Below are 17995 nucleotides of genomic sequence, written 5' to 3'. Positions count from 1 at the left end.
AATAGATTTTAAAAGATTTAGATTACTTAACTTCATTCCCACCGGTTTCCAGCGTGGTCTGGCGGCGATGCACATGCATTCCCCGCTCGTGTGCAAATCCCATTTAAGGCCACAGACACACATCTCCTGATTGGACCTGCCAGAAAAGTGGCAAGATGGGATGGGAGAATTGTAGCCCGTGTGTCTCTCTTACTAATCTCCCGTAATGTCTCTCCCTCTCTCTAATATATTGCACTATGTCTCTCTGTAATCTCCATCATCTAACATCTCTATCATCCAATATATAGAAATGGATTCACGTACCTTTATTAAGACCCATAATGATTAGATTTAAAGGTCTATTGTGAATCCTGACATATTTTCTCCTACACTTTTCAAATAGTTTGTTCAATTTGCTTTCCCTTGTGCTTTTCAGATTGTGACTATTCACTTTGAACAAAATAATGTGCCTTAAGAATATGTTGCACATTGAAGAATAAACTATCACAGTTTGTAAAAATTTTCTACTGCAAGTATAGCTTCACTGGGCACACCAAATGGCAAAATGACATAATCCACAAGCCAGAGTTAATATGCAAAGCCTGAATTCCTATGACCAGGATGCGCTACTGTAACTTCATACTTACTTTTAGATTTTGCTTCATGAGGATATGCAATCCAAAAACTCATGACACAAGCATTGACAAAAACCATAGACCATAAGTATACCTAGACTGGAGGGAACAAGACTGACAAATATAATCCCCATTGTGACCTTCTGAATCACTAGCAGATATACACCAAGAGGTAAAGAAGCAAAATATAGAAGTCCTAGTACCCAGACTAAGATTCTTCCTATGATATGACAGAGTAGGGGAGGGCAATTCCAAATTTCCCACTGCTGAGACATTGAGGCTGTTGAATCAAAACTGGAGCTGTGGACTTCCATGGCTGATGGTGATCTCTGAGATAGTGGGGATTCTCTTTGAACTTCCATGATAGTGATAACCAGACAGTTTGAGGAGCTATGGAAGGGACTTGCAATGGAAGCTAATGTTTTTGGACTCAGTAGGAGCTCAGATGCGTTGTCCAAGGCAGGCTTTCTATTCTTCTCCTTGCATGCCAGGGCAGCAAGGACATTACTATCATCTGGAAGTCCACCAACTTCATCATCCAGTACACTCGTCTCATACCTGCAGAAAGGACAACTAATTATACTTTGTGAGGAGTCTCCAGGGTCTACAATCTTATACAGGCATTTGGCACACACCCTGTGAAAGCATTCCAACAACTTGGGTCTCCTGTTCTTCAGATTGTAATGGTTATAACAGATTTTGCATTCCAGCTCCTCAGAAGAAAACAATTGTTTTTCAGTGGAATCACCAGTGGTCTGGAAGTTCATAGCGATTGTTCAACTACAATGGCAATGGTTTATTTCAGAAGGTTGTTTGTGGTTTCCATTTTAATGTCAGTAAATCCAGATAGGAAGCAGTGGTGAAGATGGGCAAACCATTGTCAGCCCCCACTATGTCCCAGAGAGTAGGCAGCTTGCATTTGACAATTGTGGATCCATGCAAGTAAACTGTCAGACTACCTGTAGGGAGAGAAATAAGTCATACATTGTTCATTGTGCTGAAACTTTAAACTTGCCTAGAAAACAAAGGTTTTAATTGTTATTATTCAGCAATGGATAGTTCTCGATTGGATGAATGGAATAATTTAACCAATGAATAGCTAACTATTTATATAATCTACAATGTTCATTCAGCCAATCTATACTGCCAGCAAAGAGCTTTAATATAAACACAAATTGGAGAATCAGCACTACAATGCTGTTGAGGCTCTGTAGCAAGATTGCATGATTCTTAGCTTTACCCTTATATGTGAGCAATGGTAATGCAGCTCAAAGCTGACTCGTTTCACTTGTACTTATTAATGTATCCATTGTTTGATAAATTAAGGCAAATAAAAACACCTAAATGCCATGAAGATTAAATTGATTAATTAAGGCAATTTACAATAATTAAATCAGAAAAATAGGACAGAAATAAAAGGGAGTGAATCATAAATTTAAATCAGTTATCAAAAATAGCTGTTACTGAAATTATGATAAACGTTTGGAACATTCTGCAATGTGGTAGAGGTAGAAATATTGAAAATATTTAGAATGCAGGTCAATACATTAATACATGATGTCAACAGGTCCATAAAACAGAGATATGGAGCCCATATTTACAGTTTAAATCCATGTTCTCATTTGTTTTAACAGACCTCAGTAGCCCCAAGTTTCTGCTTGTCTCGGCATAAATGCTAAGGTGCTCCAATCTGAGATAACCACAGTTGACTCTACTGAAAGTTGCAGGATCAGGGAAAGTTAGGTTACATTGGCTGGCCATTCCACTCGGGAATCCACCATTAAAAATTATAGGAAGATCTTATTGAGGTAGTCCAGAGGGAAGAGGGAAAATTCTCCCAGGCCAAAAAAGTGGACATTTGGAGAGATGACTCAAAGCTTGGTCAAAAAGGTGAGTTTTAAATAGGGGTTATGGGAGATGGAGAGGCAGACGACTTAGGGGAAGAATTCCACAGTGTGGGATAAAGGGAGCTGAAGGAACAACAAAAAGGGGCAATGCACCAGAGGGCTAGAGTGAGAAGGATATAGAGTTGGAAAGCTTGGAGGAGTTGTAGGATAGCAAGAGTTTACAGAAATAGGGAGGGGCAAGGTGATGAAGAAACTTGAGAAAAAGAGTGAAAACTTTGGGTGTGACCTTCCAGCTGTTCATACTAGCAGGATTTTTTGGTCCTCTTGACACACATCTGCATTGCATGTTTCCCAGCGGCTGGAGTGGAATCAATGGGAAATCCCAATGACAGCTGTGGGACCAGAGGATCCCACTGCTATCCAACAGTGCACCACCTCCTGGCACTGAGAAAAATACTGTAAGGAGGTCAGAGAATCCCTCAGTGTTAAATAGATTTATTAGGGAACTGGGAACCATTTAGATCTGCAATAGGTAAATGGGGCTTGGCAGGGTATAAGATACAGGCAGGAAAATCTTGGATGAACTGAGTGTTATAAAGCATGGAGGATGGGAGACCAGCTGGGACAGCATAGCCAAGTCATGATAAAACAAAGGCATGAATGAAAGTTTCAGCACTGAATGGGCTGAAGTGGAGGGGAATGGGCATTATTACAGGGGAAGGCCTTGGCAGTCTTTGAAATAGAGTGGATATGGAGTTGGAAGCTCCGCTTGGTATTGGATAGGATGCCAAAATTGCAGAATCTGATCCAATTTGAGATAGTGGTCAGGGAGGGGATAGAATCACATGCAATATTACAGAGTTTGCGGCAGGTGTTGAAGACAATGCATTTGTCTCTCCAATATTAAACTGCAGCTAATCCAAAACATGTAGGGGGTGATCTTGAATACAGCACTGTTCCCTAGCATAGGTTAGTACAACCAGGTTGGCACATGCCAACCTGGCAGTGACAATCTGAGCTGGGGGCAATGCCAGACAGACTCTAGCGTGAGTCTCATGGGGCAGTGGTGTTGGCACATGTGTGTAGTGTGGAGGAGAGAGGGAGATGCCAGCAATGACTGTTTGGGAGGATGGGGAGAGAGAGAGACAGAGAGAGTGATGCCGCCGATTATTGTTGGTGGAGGGAGGACGGAAGTAGTACAGGGGAGAGAGAGGAGGCAATCATTGTTGATGAGGAGAAAGAGGGAGAAATGTTGGTAATGACTATTGGTGGGATGGGGGAAGGAATGCCAGCAATTACTTTTGGTGGGTGGAGTTGCTGGCATTGTTCATGAGGGAAGGAGAGGGGGGAGGGAGAGATGCTGGCTTGGATTGGAGTATGAGGGAGTAGGTATGGAGTGGATGCCAGTATTGGAAGTGGGAGGGTGGATGTTGGCATTGAATGGGTTGGAGAGGGAATGCCGCCATTGATCATAGGGAGGATGCTGATGGAGGGATGCTGCCTTTGATCTCAGGCTGGAGCCCCTAAGACCTCCATGGTGAGGTGGGGGATAGGTTATTTCTTAGTCTTATTGGAGTGCCCTTCATAAAGGGCACCTCAATTTCAGTGCAACTGGGCTATATCGCTGTGTTTTGGCTCCTGCCCTCAGAATGATGGTTTGAAGCATGTGCCCCCTGTTTTTTCCTAACAGAGTGTCATATGATCTGGCAAGAAAACTTCCTTGTTTCAAACAAAGAACAAAATCAGCCCGGGAAACAGGCCCTTTGGCCCAACGAGCCTGCGCCGCCATCTCAACACCACCAGTCCACCTCTCTACCCACGACCCCTTGGAGAGAAACACCTCAGTTTTCAGTCAGATCCTGACACTATCATTTTTTGGTATGATTTCGTCCATAGGTCTAAACAGGCTTGGATTATGAGGGTTGTATGGTCCTCAATAATGTGAAAGTTAGGATTCTAAAGTGATGAACTTTCCTGAGGAAAGTGGTTTCTTTCTAAACTTGAATTTTTCTACTCGTGTTGTTATTTGGAATGTCCCACTTCACAAAAATGTCTCCTTCACTATAGTTCAACTATGTGACCTATAATAAGCCCCATATCAGATTTTAGAGATGACAGCAATTTAGTTGAAAGCACATAGTGTAAGGTAATTTTGCAAACTCTAATCCCCATGTAGAACCTCCCTCAATGGGACTATAGACTGGAGAATCTTACAGAGGCTCACGCTCATGATGTTCATGTGGTTAAGTTAAATGAGGTTCCAAGCCACAAACAGAGACTCATAAATTATATCTCACAATTCACATGTAAAACATTTAACATCATTTTGCATAGGAAAGAACTGGTAAATTAACAGTTTGAAAGGCAAGTCTATTATTAGAATTTCCATCTAATAAAGAACTGTCTGAGAACAAGAGGCAAAAACGAAGTGCTCACATTTATTCAGCAATTTATCACACCTCTCAGAGCACCCCAAAGCACTTTACATACAATTAATTACTTTGAACTTCAGTCGCTATTGCTTTGTAGGTGAATGCGCCAGCAATTTGTACATCATAAGATCTCATAAACATCAATGAGTTGTTAATCTATTTAATAGCAGTAGTCCTACGAAATTGCTCATTTTTCTGTGGGTTGTCTCCACCCTGGTAACATGGATAAAGAGGAGGGTTCTAGTTTGAAGCAAACAGAAGCTTATTATAAGTAAAAATAATAAGGTAAATTTGCTGTGTCTAAGTTAAAATTTTTACAGTGGCCTGGATTTTGCATTGAGAATCAGGTGAGGTTATCAATGTTTACTGTCATTCTAGACTAAATTAGACAGTAACATCTTCAGTACTCACATGCTCAGTTAAATGCAAAAATCCAGAAGTTGAAATTTGAGTTACACTGCTTCTCCACATGCTACGCTATGAAAGTACTTTGTTGATTCCTTGACTGACATGGCACTGAAATTTATAAAGATGCGTGAAGTGCTTATCCATTTATTGTCTACTAAACATGGCAGAAAAAAATAGGGCTTACATTGAGATGCAAGCAATTTTTTAACATTGTAATCAGGCAGAATTACTGTCAAACTATCTTTCTGATCCATCACATTTTATTTTACATGTATGGAGTCTCAATCTTTCAGAATGTAATCAGTAGATTTGTAGATTTTAATTTTTGCTGTTTGTCCCTTTTATTTCTTATATAATCCCTACTTTTTATCCCAAACTTTATTTCACCTGCTGTATACAATTTAAATTAAATTTAAAATTCCTGGTTTATACTTCCTGATTTATACTCTGAATACTTCAGTAAGGATTCTTTTATGTGATTGATCAAAGAGCCATGTTTTTACTTCTCTCACGTTGCATGTGCCACAGATCCCCGTAAACAATGACATTCTAGATCAAACATCCAATGACAGCAAATCACCACTCATTCCTGCCTAATTTTTTGCAGAACTTAGGTGTAATCTTGCTCTGCATAAGACTTAACTTGATGTGAATCCAATAGGACAGCAGGCATCAAAATGATCAAGTTGTGTGAAAATAAAGCCAATTTTTTAGCAACAAGTTAAAAAAGCTACAACATCCATTATATTCACTTTCCAATATGTGTTAGGTCCTCAAGTTACATTGGATCACAGAATTGTTATGGCACAGAAGGAGGCCACTTGGCCCATTATATCTGCACCGCCTCTCTAAACTCCATTCCCTTGCCCTTTCCTTGTACTCCTGCACATTAATTACTTGAATAAAAACAATGCCCTCATGAATGCCTTGATTGAACCTGCCTCCATTACATTTCCAGGCAGTGCATTCCAGACCTGAACCACTTGTATGAGAAAGCTTTTTCTCACATCGTATTTGCTTCTTTTGCAAATCAGTTTATATCTGTGCCCACTTTTTATTTATCCTTTTATCAGCACAAACAGTTTCTCCTTATCAACTCTGGCCAGCCTCTCAGGATTATCTTGATTATTATGAGTATCTATTATTATTATGAGTATCTCAATGTAATCTCTTCTTAGCCTTCAAGAAGAACAGTTCCAACCTCTCCAATCTATCCTCATAACTGAAGTTTCTCATCGCTGGAACCATTCTTGTTCCACTCTCTGCAGTGCATTCATCTCCTTTGTATAGTTTGTGCCCAGAACTGTACACAAGGGGTGCAATCTTGCAAGAAACCAAAAATGGAGTGTAGAAAGGGCGTAAACCTGATATCGATACATTTTAATAAAGATCATGTAATTGCCATAACATCCGCCATTGTTACACCTTCTCCTCCCCAGGAGATGTGTGGTTATTACTTGTGCTTGTGCTGGGGGGCATTGCCGGGGGAACTGCTTGGGTATTACCCTTCTCCACTGGGGCTGTCCGCTTCAATGGAAAGGGTTCCCCTTTTCCTTGATGGTGGGTACTTCCATTCATGTGGGTGTTGAAGGGTGGGGTGAAGGGTATGTCCATGGTAGCGGGGGTGGGGGGGGGTGAGCAGGAAACACGATGTATGTTGGGGAAGGGCTTTAAATTTAACTTTAACATCATGGCTCCCTTCAAAAATGTTACTGGTATATTGAGGACGTCTCTTTATCTGGTTGCGTGATCCTCGCCATGACTCTGAAATTGTACAGAGTGCAGTTAAATCAGGGGAGAAAAGGTGGCTGAAACATACACAAAAATAAAAGAAAAAAAGTAGGGATTATGTAAGAAATAAAAGGGACAAACAGCAAAAATTAAAATCTACAACACTGATTAAATTCTGAAACATAGAAACATACATAGAAACTAGAATCAGAGTAGAGTAGGCTATTCGGTCCTTTAAGCCTGCTCAGCCATTCATTATGATCATGGCTGATCATGAAATTCAATACCCTGATTCTGCCTTCCCCCATATCCTTTGATCCTTTTGGCCTTAAGGGCTATATCTAATGTCTTCTTGGAATCTCACAACATTTTGGCCTCGACTACTTTCTATGGCAGTGAATGCCACAGATGCACAGAGGGTGAAGAAATTACTCCTCACCTCACTCCTAAAAGGTTTACCCCTTATCCTTAAACAATGAGCCCTAGTTCTGGACTCCCCACTATCAGGAACGTTCTTTATGAATCTACCCTGTTGAATCCTGTTCAAATTTTATAAGTTTCTGAGAGATCCTCTCTCACTCTTCGAACTCCAATGAATATAATCCTGTCAGTCAGTTCTGCCATCCCAGGTATCAACCTGGTAAATCTTTGCTGTACTCTCTCTATAGCAAGGATATCCTTCCTCAAAAAAGGATAAAATTGCACACAATACTCTAAGTGTGGCCTCACCAATGCCCTATACAATTGCAGTAAAACATCCCTATTCCTATGCTCAAATCCTCTCACTATGGAGGCCAACATAACATTTGTCTTCTTTACTGCCTGCTGAACCTAAGCACTTACTTTTAGCAACTGATACTCGAGAACACCAGGGTCTGTCTCATTGAGTATCCATCTCTCACAATTTACAAGTAATAATCTGTCTTCCTATTTTCCTATGCTACCAAAGTGGATAATCACACATTTACCACATTGTACTGCCCATATGCATATGGCCATTTGCTTAAACAGTTCAAATCATGCTGAAGCATCTATGCATCCTCCTCACAGCTCACCCTCCCACCCAGCTTTGTATCATCTGTAACTTTGGAGATAAGGGTGGGGGGGGAGAGCAGGGGCAGTTGTCGCATAGAAGTCAGGAGGGTGCTTCCCTATCATCTGTCTGAACAGCACACCATGTCTGGAAGCCACTTTGCACCAGATGTCTGGATGGGTATATGCAGGTTTATACTGCAAGAGTTCCTCAAAATGGACCTTCCTACAGCCACCATTATGCTCACTGGGAAAAATGTTGGGTTGCCAGGGTTCAGACGCACAAGAACACAAGCTGCTGGAAGGGACTTAGGGGCCAGGGATGGATAACCTTATGGACTGTCTTTCCTTCTGTCCGTCTTCACCGCACCCCCCCTACTCCACCTCCAGAGCAAGAATGGATATTAAATAGAACATAGAACATAGAACATTACAGCGCAGAACAGGCCCTTCGGCCCACGATGTTGCGCCGACCAGTTACAAAACAATGACCCACTAACCTAAACCAATCCCTTCTCGTCCATAAACCTATCCACGGACCTCTTAAACGCCCCCAAACTAGGCGCATTTACAACTGCAGCAGGCAGGGCATTCCAATCCCTCACCACCCTCTGGGTAAAGAACCTACCCCTGACATCCGTCCTATAACTACCACCCCTTAATTTAAAGCCATGCCCCCTCGTGCTAGATTTCTCCATCAGAGGAAAAAGGCTATCACTATCCACCCTATCTAAACCTCTAATCATCTTAAATGTTTCAATAAGATCCCCTCTTAGCCGCCTTCTTTCCAGCGAAAACAACCCCAAATCCCTCAGCCTCTCCTCATAGGACCTCCCCTCCATACCAGGCAACATCCTGGTAAACCTCCTCTGCACCCTCTCCAAAGCCTCCACATCCTTCCTATAATGTGGGGACCAGAACTGCACACAGTACCCCAAGTGCGGCCGCACCAGAGTTGTGTACAGTTGCAACATGACGCTGCGACTCCTAAATTCAATCCCCCTACCAATAAACGCCAAATTTTAATATTGGATTAGATACCATAGTATCTAAGCAAAACTGGCAGCGATCACTAACATGTCAGTTGATAGACATTGCCTCCCATGGTACAGTCAACCCAGGTAAGAGGCCACACCAAGCCAACAGGGAGCTGCTGGTCCAGGTCAGGACCTGGCCGCATATTGACCTGAGGGGGAGGGCAGAAAATGGCCAAGGAAGACACTCCTGCTGTACAGGACATGTGTTTTCTTTCAGGAGCTGCCGTATGGCATGTGCTACCGAAGGCTCCGCCTGAGCCACTTGCGCCATATTTCATGGACCTGGCACTTGTGGGGGAGGAGGTCACCTTACTCGTGATGGAAGTTAAGGTGATGACTGCCCTTATCTTCCATGCCATTGCACATGTGCATCAGCAGCTGTGTGGTGCAGAAAGTAACTCTGAAACCTATCTGCTAATTCTTCCTGCCGAGATGTGTGTCTCTGCGCTGGTGAATGTGGCAGGTGATGTCTCTGACACCTGGATGGCACTGTCCTCAGAGCTTTCCTCCGAGGTATTGTCAGAGGTCAATAGGAGAGGGGGCAGGCCTGTGGGGAATGCGGGGGGGGGGGGGGGGGGGGGCACGGGGGGAGCGGCTCATTTGGTGTTCCTCCTGCAAGAGAAGACACATGGGTAAGTGCTAGGGAAAACAGATATCTGGGCAATTCAACACTTACTTGAGAATTTTTTTTTAGAACCTCACTTCTGTGGCATACTCCAACATCGCGGTCAATCACAGCCCTGCCAAATAGCTCCCCTGTGAGCTCCATCGCTCATTCCTCAAGGAGTTAAGAATTGCAACTAGGAGGTTCTGCCACTGGTCTTCTCCTGCTCTCTTCTCTTATGCGCCATCTTCTCCTGTGGAGACATAAGGAGACGATTGAGCGCTTGATGGCTGGTGGTCCAGGCAGGGGTGGAGGCGGGGAAGGGTGGTGGGGGGAAATGAGTGGCATAGATTGGCACTGTGCCTCACCAAACAGGGGGTTGTGACTGGGGTGCCAGAGGGATTTGAGGAGGATGCTGGGAAGTTGGGTGTTGGATGGCCACAGGGTGTCCATAAGTGGGTCAAGGTGAACATTCCAAGTGTGATGGACGGGACTGCTGCCAGGATGAGATGGATGATTGGAGTGCACCGAAGAGACTGCTGCAGATCACTCCATTGTTCTCATCGTTTTGACATTTAAGGCGAGATTCTCTGGCCTCCCAGCAGCATGTTTCCTGTAAGTGGGAGGTGGCGCATTGTTTGCTAACACCAGGATTCTCTGGTCCTGTCACTGTCAACGAGAATTCCCATTGACGTCATTCTAAGCCAGCAAGAAACCCATGGTCAGGGGGTGGAGAATTACTCCAGCGTGAACTGCCAAAGAATTCTGGCCTTAGGAATTTTTTGGAAGGATTCCACCCAATACATTTAGAACATAATGTGTCCTAGCACAGAACCCACAGAACCCCACTAGTCTCCGCCTACCAATCGGGAAAAGACCCATTTATTTCAACTCTTTGCTTCCCGTCTGCTAATCAGCTTTCTATTCATTTCAAGAAATTACCTATAACCTCATGTGCTCTAACTTTACTTGCAATCTGTTGTTTGAGACCTTTCGAAAACTTTCTGAAGTCTAAATAAAGCACATCCACCGGTTCTTCGTTTTCAGCACTACCAGTTACATCCTCAGAATTCCAATCAATTTGTCAAGCATGATTTCCCTTTCGTAAATCCATGCTGACTTTGTTTGATTATACCATTGCTTTCCAAATGCTTTACTATGAAATCCTTGATAATGGATTCTAACAATTTCCCTACTGCCAAAGTTAGGTTCACTGGTCTATAGTTTCTGTTTTCTCTCTACTTCTCTTTTTGAATAGCAGGTTTATATTAGCTATCTTCCAATCTCTAGGAACAGTCCAGAATCCAGAGAATTTTGGAAAATGGTCACCAGTGAATCTAGTATTTCTAGGGCCACTTCCTTAAATACTCTGGATAAAGATTATCAGGCCCTAGAGATTTACTTGGCCTTTAATCCAACTAATTTCTCCCAAACCATTTCTCTCCTGGTATCGATTTCCTTCAGCTCCTCACTAAACTTGTATTTCTCAGAACTTCTGGTACATTACTCATGTCTCCTTAGACAAACTGGTGAGTTTCACACAACTTTTCTCACCTGATCCAGCACTCTGTGCAATTTGGGAAGATTGTATCCCATAATCCAGCTGAGGTCTAAGTAATGTCTTGTATAAGTCCAGCATAACCACCTTGTTCTAGTACTCCATGCCCCTATTAATAAATCCCAGAACACTATGTCCTTTATTAACTGCTCTCTCCACCCTGTCTGCCACCTTCGATGATCTATACACATATAATCCAGATCCCTCTGCTCCTGTACCCCCTTAAAAATTTTACCTCTTATTTTGTATTATCTCTCCAAATTCTTCCCACCAAAATGCATCATTTCACAATTCTCCACACTGAACTTCATCTGCCACCTATCTGCCCACTCCACTAAATTGTCTATGCCTTTTTGAAGATTTATGCTTCATCACTGTTTACAGTCCTTCCAAATTTTATATTGTTGCAGGGTTTTTTCAGAGCTAAGTAATGCTGAAACCTCACCTAATACGAAGACTCACAAAGTCAGTATCCTGCTCAAAGATGTATCTTTATTTGACCAACAATTGCTGAGAGAGATAGCATTGGCCAGTCCAATACCTCTCTGAAGAGAAGGCCCTGATCACTCCAATACCATTCTAAAGTTACAGGACAACTATACATTTTTATTGCATAAGCAACTACCCAAGGTACTACTAAATGTGCACATGCCCTAACCCTTGGCCTCCCCGGGGAGGCCTCAATGGCCTCCAGTTCCACCAGCTTAACCAACAGACTGTTGCTCATTTTGGGGGTGGGGGGGGGGCGTGTGGGGGGAGGAGGTGTGAGGCCATAAAGGCAAATGAGCCTGGACGATTGAGCACTGGGCTCACTAAACATATGGAAATTCAAGTTTAAATATATTTAAGTAAATTATTCAGCCTCTCGCCCATTTCCAGTAAGAGGCTGACCTCATTGAAAATCTGGCTCTCATAAAATTGTAAGAGCCAAGAATTTGGCATGATCCTAATTTTTTGGCTCTTGAGTGATTTTACCAGCTCGCTGTGCCCATCGATAGGTGGGGAAAGCATGTAAAATTCCTCCCTTAGTGACAGACAAAGAAATTCTGCCTCTAGAAGGGTTCAAAATTGATAAGGAGGAAGGGATGAATAGACTGTCAAAACTGAAAGTTGACAAGACCCCAGGACCCTATGAGATGCATCCAAGTATATTGAAGTAAGCCGTGCCCATTTTCTTTTCCAGTATGATGCGGTAAAGCATTTTCTTCAATTAAAAAAAGACACAATAATGCATGACTACACTTACATACTGGTCTCAATATAAGATCAACATATCTTTTCAGGACAGATCCCTATGATGAATCATTGCATTAAACACATATTACTAGTGGTGAATGGTTATTTTTGGACAGGAACATGGTAGGAAGTAAATTTTTCCAGCTGTCAGTATTAAGACCAGTGCTTTTCTTGATCTATTTTAATGACCAAGACTTGGGTGCATTTCAAAATTTGCTGATGACATAGAATTTTGAAATATTTAGAAACATTGAAACTAGAAGCGGGAGTAGGTCATCCAGCTCTTTGAGCCTGCTCCACCATTCATTATGATCATCAAATTCAATATCCTGATCCTCCCTTCCCCCATATCCTTGATTCCTTTAGCCCCAAGTGTGGGGGACGTAAAATAAGAGCAGGGATAGGGCCATTCAACCCCTGGAGTCTGCCCCACTATTCACTAAGATCATGGCTGATCAGATCACGTCTTTTATAGAGTCACAGTGGTTCACAGCATGGAAACAGGACCTTCAGCCTCACTTGTCCATGCCACCCGGTTTTGAACCATCAAGCTGGCCCCAGTTTCCTCACTTGGCCCATATCCCTCTATACCCACCTTTTTCAGTTTATTAGTCACAAGTCAGGCTTACATTAACGCTGCAATGAAGTTACTGTGAAATTCCCATCTTCCCCCATGTAACTGTCTAAATGCTTTTCAAAAGACAAAGTTGTACCCGCCTCTACTACTACCTCTGCCAGCTTGTTCCAGACACTCACCACCTTCTGTGTGAAGAAACTGTCCCTCTGGACCCATTTGTATTTCTCCCCTCTCACCCGGGTAGCAGAGTGGCACAGTGGTTAGCACTGTTGCCTCACAGCGCCAGGGACCTGGGCTCGATTTCCGGCCTCAAATCATTGTCTATGTTGAGTTTGCATGTTCTCCCCGCGCCTACTTGTGACACTACTAAATAAATAAACTTGTTTAGCACTGCTTAGTTAGCACTGCTGCCTCAGAGCGCCAGGGATCTGGGTTTGATTCACGGCTTGCATCACTGTCTGTGGATTTTGTACATTCTCCCCTTGTCTGTGTGGGTTTCCTCCAGGTGCTCCGGTTTCTTCCCACTGTCCAAAGATACGTGGGTTAGGTGGATTGGCCATGCTGAATTGTCTGTTCATGCCAGGGGGATTAGTACGGTAAATATGTGGGGTTACAGGGATAGGGCCTGGGTGGGATTGTTGTCAGTGCAGACTCAAAAGGCCGTATGGCTGCCTTCTGTAGGAATTCTATATCTATAAATACGCGTTTTTCCTTTTTAAGGTACTTCTTGCTGTGTGCCAATTACTTCTTCTACGGCGAGACGGTAACAGATACGTTTTTCACACTGGTTCAGAGAGAGGAGCCCCTTCGGATCCTGAGCAAATACCACCGCTTCATTTCCTTTGCTCTCTACTTAGCAGGTAATGTTTCAGTCTAAAAACAACATTGGGTGGACCACACATTCTCAGAGTCAGCAGCTAGCAATTCACCAAACCACTTATCGTGCTGTCTTAATCAGCACACAGGGTTTGATGCAAAACCTCTTTTTAAAACTTTATTATTGAACATCAAAATATATATTGCCACTCAAGTGGATAGAGCCGTGAAGAAGGCTTATCGTGTGTTAGCATTTATTAAAAGGGGGTTTGAGCTTAAGAGTCGTGGGGTTATGCTGCAACTATACAGGACCTTGGTGAGACCACATTTGGAATGTTGAGTACAGTTCTGGTCACCTCACTGCAAGAAGAATGTGGAAGCGTTGGAGAGAGTGCAGAGGAGATTCACAAGGATGCAGCCTTGCTGGTTTGGAGGGCAGGTCTTAACAGGAAAAGTTGAGGGAGCCAGGGCCTTTTTCTTTCGAGCGAAGGAAGATGAGAGGTGACTTAATAGAGGTTTATAAGATGATGAGGGGGATTGAGAGAGTGGACATTGATAGACTATTTCCTTGGGTGGGTGTAGCTGTTCCTAAGGGGCATAACTATAAGGTTCATGGTGGGAGCTATAGGAGGGATGTCCGAGGTATATTCTTTACTCAGAGAGTGGTTGGAGTGTGGAATAGATGGCCTGCTGTGATAGTGGAGTCGGACACTTTAGGAACTTTCAAATGGTTATTGGATAGGCACGTGGAACACACCAGAATGATAGGGAGTGGGATAGCTTGATCTTAGGTTAGGACGTAGCTCGGCACAACACCGAGGGCCGAAGGGCCTGTACTGTGCTGTACTTTTCTATGTTCTATGTTCTATATCTAACTTGCTCTTGAAATCACAAATGTTTTGGCCTCAACTACTTTCTATGGTAATGAATTCCATATATTCTCCAGTCTCTGGGTGAAGAAATTTCTCCTCACCTCAGTTCTAAAAAGTTTTCCTCTTATCTTAAAACTATGACGCCTAGTTCTGGACTCCTCCATCGGAAACATTCTTCTGAATCTATCCTACCTAACCGTGTTAGAATTTTTTTCTTCCAAATTCCAAAGAATACAATCCTAACCGACTTAGTCTCTCCTCATATGACAGACCTGCCATCCCAGGAATCAGTCTGGTAAACCTTTGCTATACTACCTCTATAGCAAGGAAGTTTTTCCTCAAATAAGAGCACAAAAATTGCACACAATACTCCAGGTGTGGTCTCACCAATGCCCTATACAAGTGCAGTAAAACATTCCTAATCCTGTACGCAAATCCTATTGCTACGAAGGCCAACATATCATTTGCCTTCTTTACTGTCAGCTGTACCTATGTGCTTACTTTCAGCAACTAATCCATGAGGACACCAAGGTCTTGCTGAGTATCCACCTCTCTCAATTTATACTCATTCAAATAATAATCTGTTAAAATAATAATCTGTTCAAATAATAATCCTATTACTGCTACCAAAGTGGATAACCTTGCAATAATCTACATTATACTGCATTTGCCACACAGATGTCCAAATCATGCTGAAGCATCTCTGCATTCTCCTCACAGCTCACCCTCCCATTCAACTTTGTATCATCTACAAATTTGGACATAATACATTTAGTTCCCTCTTCCAAATCATTGATATATCATGTGAACAGTTGGGGTGCCAGCAAAGACCCCAGCAGTACCCCACTATTCATTACCTGCCAATCATAAAAAGACCCAATTATGCTGAATCTTTGTTCCTATCTGCTAACCAGCTTTCTATACATCTCAAGACATTACCTGCAATCCCATGTGCTTTAACTGTACAACTTTAGAAAGGATAATGATAGACTTCAAGATCGCATAGACAGGCTACTGGAATAGGTGAGATATGCAGCAGATAAAATATAGTGCAACGAAGTGTGAAGTAATTCATTTTGGTAGGAGTAACATTATATAATTCGAAAGGGGATGGAGGAGTGGAGGGACCTGAGGGTATATGTGCACAAATCATTGAACATGAAGGATAGCTTAAGAAGATTGTTTAAAAGACCTATGGAATCCTCATCTTTACAAATAAAGGCGTAGGGCAGGATTTTATGCTGATGCTGGGCTCTCTGGATCCATGTGTAAATTTCCGTGTTTAAGACTGCCTCCATTTAGCTGGCATGCCCCATTTTAGTTTTTTAGGTGATGACCCTTTAGTTATTGTAAGATGGGACTTCCATCCATCTCCAGGAGGACATCCCACTGCACAGAGTTGCCAGCCAATTGGAGACTGGCAACTGTGCAGACTGGCAGAACCAAGCAAGTGTGGTGGCCACTGCTGGTGATGCATTTAGGCCAAGGAGACGACATTCAGTGATGGACCTGGACATTCAATTAAGTATGAGATCTCACTGGGGCCTGACTGACAGGCCCCAGTGAGAGGTGGTTGGCGGCATTTGGACAGGATGGTGGTAGGGTGGATGCAGGTAAGTAAAACAGTTGTGGAGGGTGGGAAGACCTTCTGAATGCCACAGGGGACCTGGGAAAGATCCTTTTCACTGACCAGCAGCCTTGCAGGGTTACACCTGCCAGGCTACACATTGGCAGAGGCCTATCTTCCCATTGGCAGAGACCTCTCTGCCCATTTAAGAGCCTCAAATTGGTCACAGGTTGGGCAACCCATCTGACATCTTCTCAGATATCCCTAAGGGGAAGGGGTTAGAGCAGGTAGACCAGCAATGAGCATGCCACTGATGGTAAAGTGTCTGAAATTATGGGTTTATCCGCCTATTTTCACATCCACAAGTAGCCTGTAATGTTCAGCACATAGAGTACAAAAGCAAGGAAATTATTGTGCATCATTATAAAATACTGGTTCAACCTCAGTAGGAGTATTAAGTCCAATTCTGGGTACTGCATTTTGGGAGACATGAGAGGGTAAAAAAAGGTGCAAAGAAGATTAATGAGAATGGTTCTAGGAATAAGGGGCTTCAGTTATGTGGTTAGATTGGAGAAATTGGGCTTCTTTTCCTTCAGGAACAGAAGATTGGGAGGAAATTTGATAGTGGTAGTCAAAATCATGACAAGTCTAGACGGAATAGAGAGAATCTGTTCTCATTGGTAGAAAATTCAAGAACTAGAGAATGCCATCTAAAGTGATTGACAAAAATTTAAAAGGCAACACGAGGACAAACATTTTTATACAGTAACTGGTTATGATCTGACAGTATGCTGGAAGCAGATTTCAATTGTGGCCTTGAGTTGAAAAAGCACCTGAAGGGAAAATAATTGCAGGATTACAGAAGCAAATTGTTCCTTTTGAGAGCTAGAGTGGGTTCAATGAGATGAATAGCATCCTTCTGTGCTGTGACCATTTTACATTTCTATATTTTTGATCTCTGGCTTTCTTCTCTGATTTTATACTTTGATTCTAGTATTTAGAAGGTTAAAAAGATTTCCAATCTAATAATGGAGAAACATGAGACCTCCAGATTTGGGGTGTGTGATGTTCCACTATCACTGACTATGCATTATCTCTCCCACCCCACAATCGGTCCCATTCCCTGCTCCCAATACAAACAGCCTCGCCAAGATTCATAGATTCATAGCATTGTACAGTGCAGAAGGAGGCCATTTGACCTATTAATCCCATCCGGGTCCACCTATCTCCATAACCCCATGCATTTGCCCGAGTTAATCACCCTGACACTAAGGGGTAATTCAGCATGGCCAATTCACCTAACCTGCACATCTTTGGACTGTGGGAGGAAACCAGAGCACCCAGAGGAAACCCATGCACACATGGGGAGAATGCACAAACTCCACACAGACAATGACCCAAGCCAGGAATCCAACCTGGGTCCCTGCACTGTGGGGCAGCAGTGCTAACCACCGTACCACCATGCCACCCTAAGATGTGTGACCGGTGTACAGGCAGAATTTTACTGCTCTATTATGAGGGTTGGGCTATAAAATGCAGAGAGCCATTCAAAACTCCATTGACTTCAGTGGGACTGGAAAAATCTGCCAACGTAAAATTCCATTCCATATGTTTCATGATGTTTTGTTCATTTAATCTTCATCACTAAATTTATATCCATGGTC

General features: G+C 42.9%; 1 protein-coding gene across 1 annotated transcript; it reads right to left on the bottom strand.

Moving 5' to 3' along the window:
- Positions 1-640: 640 nt before the first annotated feature.
- rnf182 (ring finger protein 182) lies at positions 641-1381 on the bottom strand. The gene has a single exon (XM_080215833.1). The coding sequence runs from the start codon at positions 1379-1381 to the stop codon at positions 641-643; it is 741 nt and encodes a 246-aa protein (XP_080071959.1).
- Positions 1382-17995: the final 16614 nt, after the last annotated feature.

Source organism: Carcharhinus amblyrhynchos, chromosome 2, assembly GCF_965287045.1.
Source record: "Carcharhinus amblyrhynchos chromosome 2, sCarAmb.v2.hapA, whole genome shotgun sequence".
Taxonomy (NCBI): domain Eukaryota; kingdom Metazoa; phylum Chordata; class Chondrichthyes; order Carcharhiniformes; family Carcharhinidae; genus Carcharhinus; species Carcharhinus amblyrhynchos.
This window is presented reverse-complemented; position numbering and strand designations above follow the sequence as displayed.

Coding starts and splice junctions, on each gene's coding strand:
- rnf182 (XM_080215833.1), bottom strand. CDS start 1,381: ATGAACTTCCAGACCACTGGTGATTCCACTGAAAAACAATTGTTTTCT.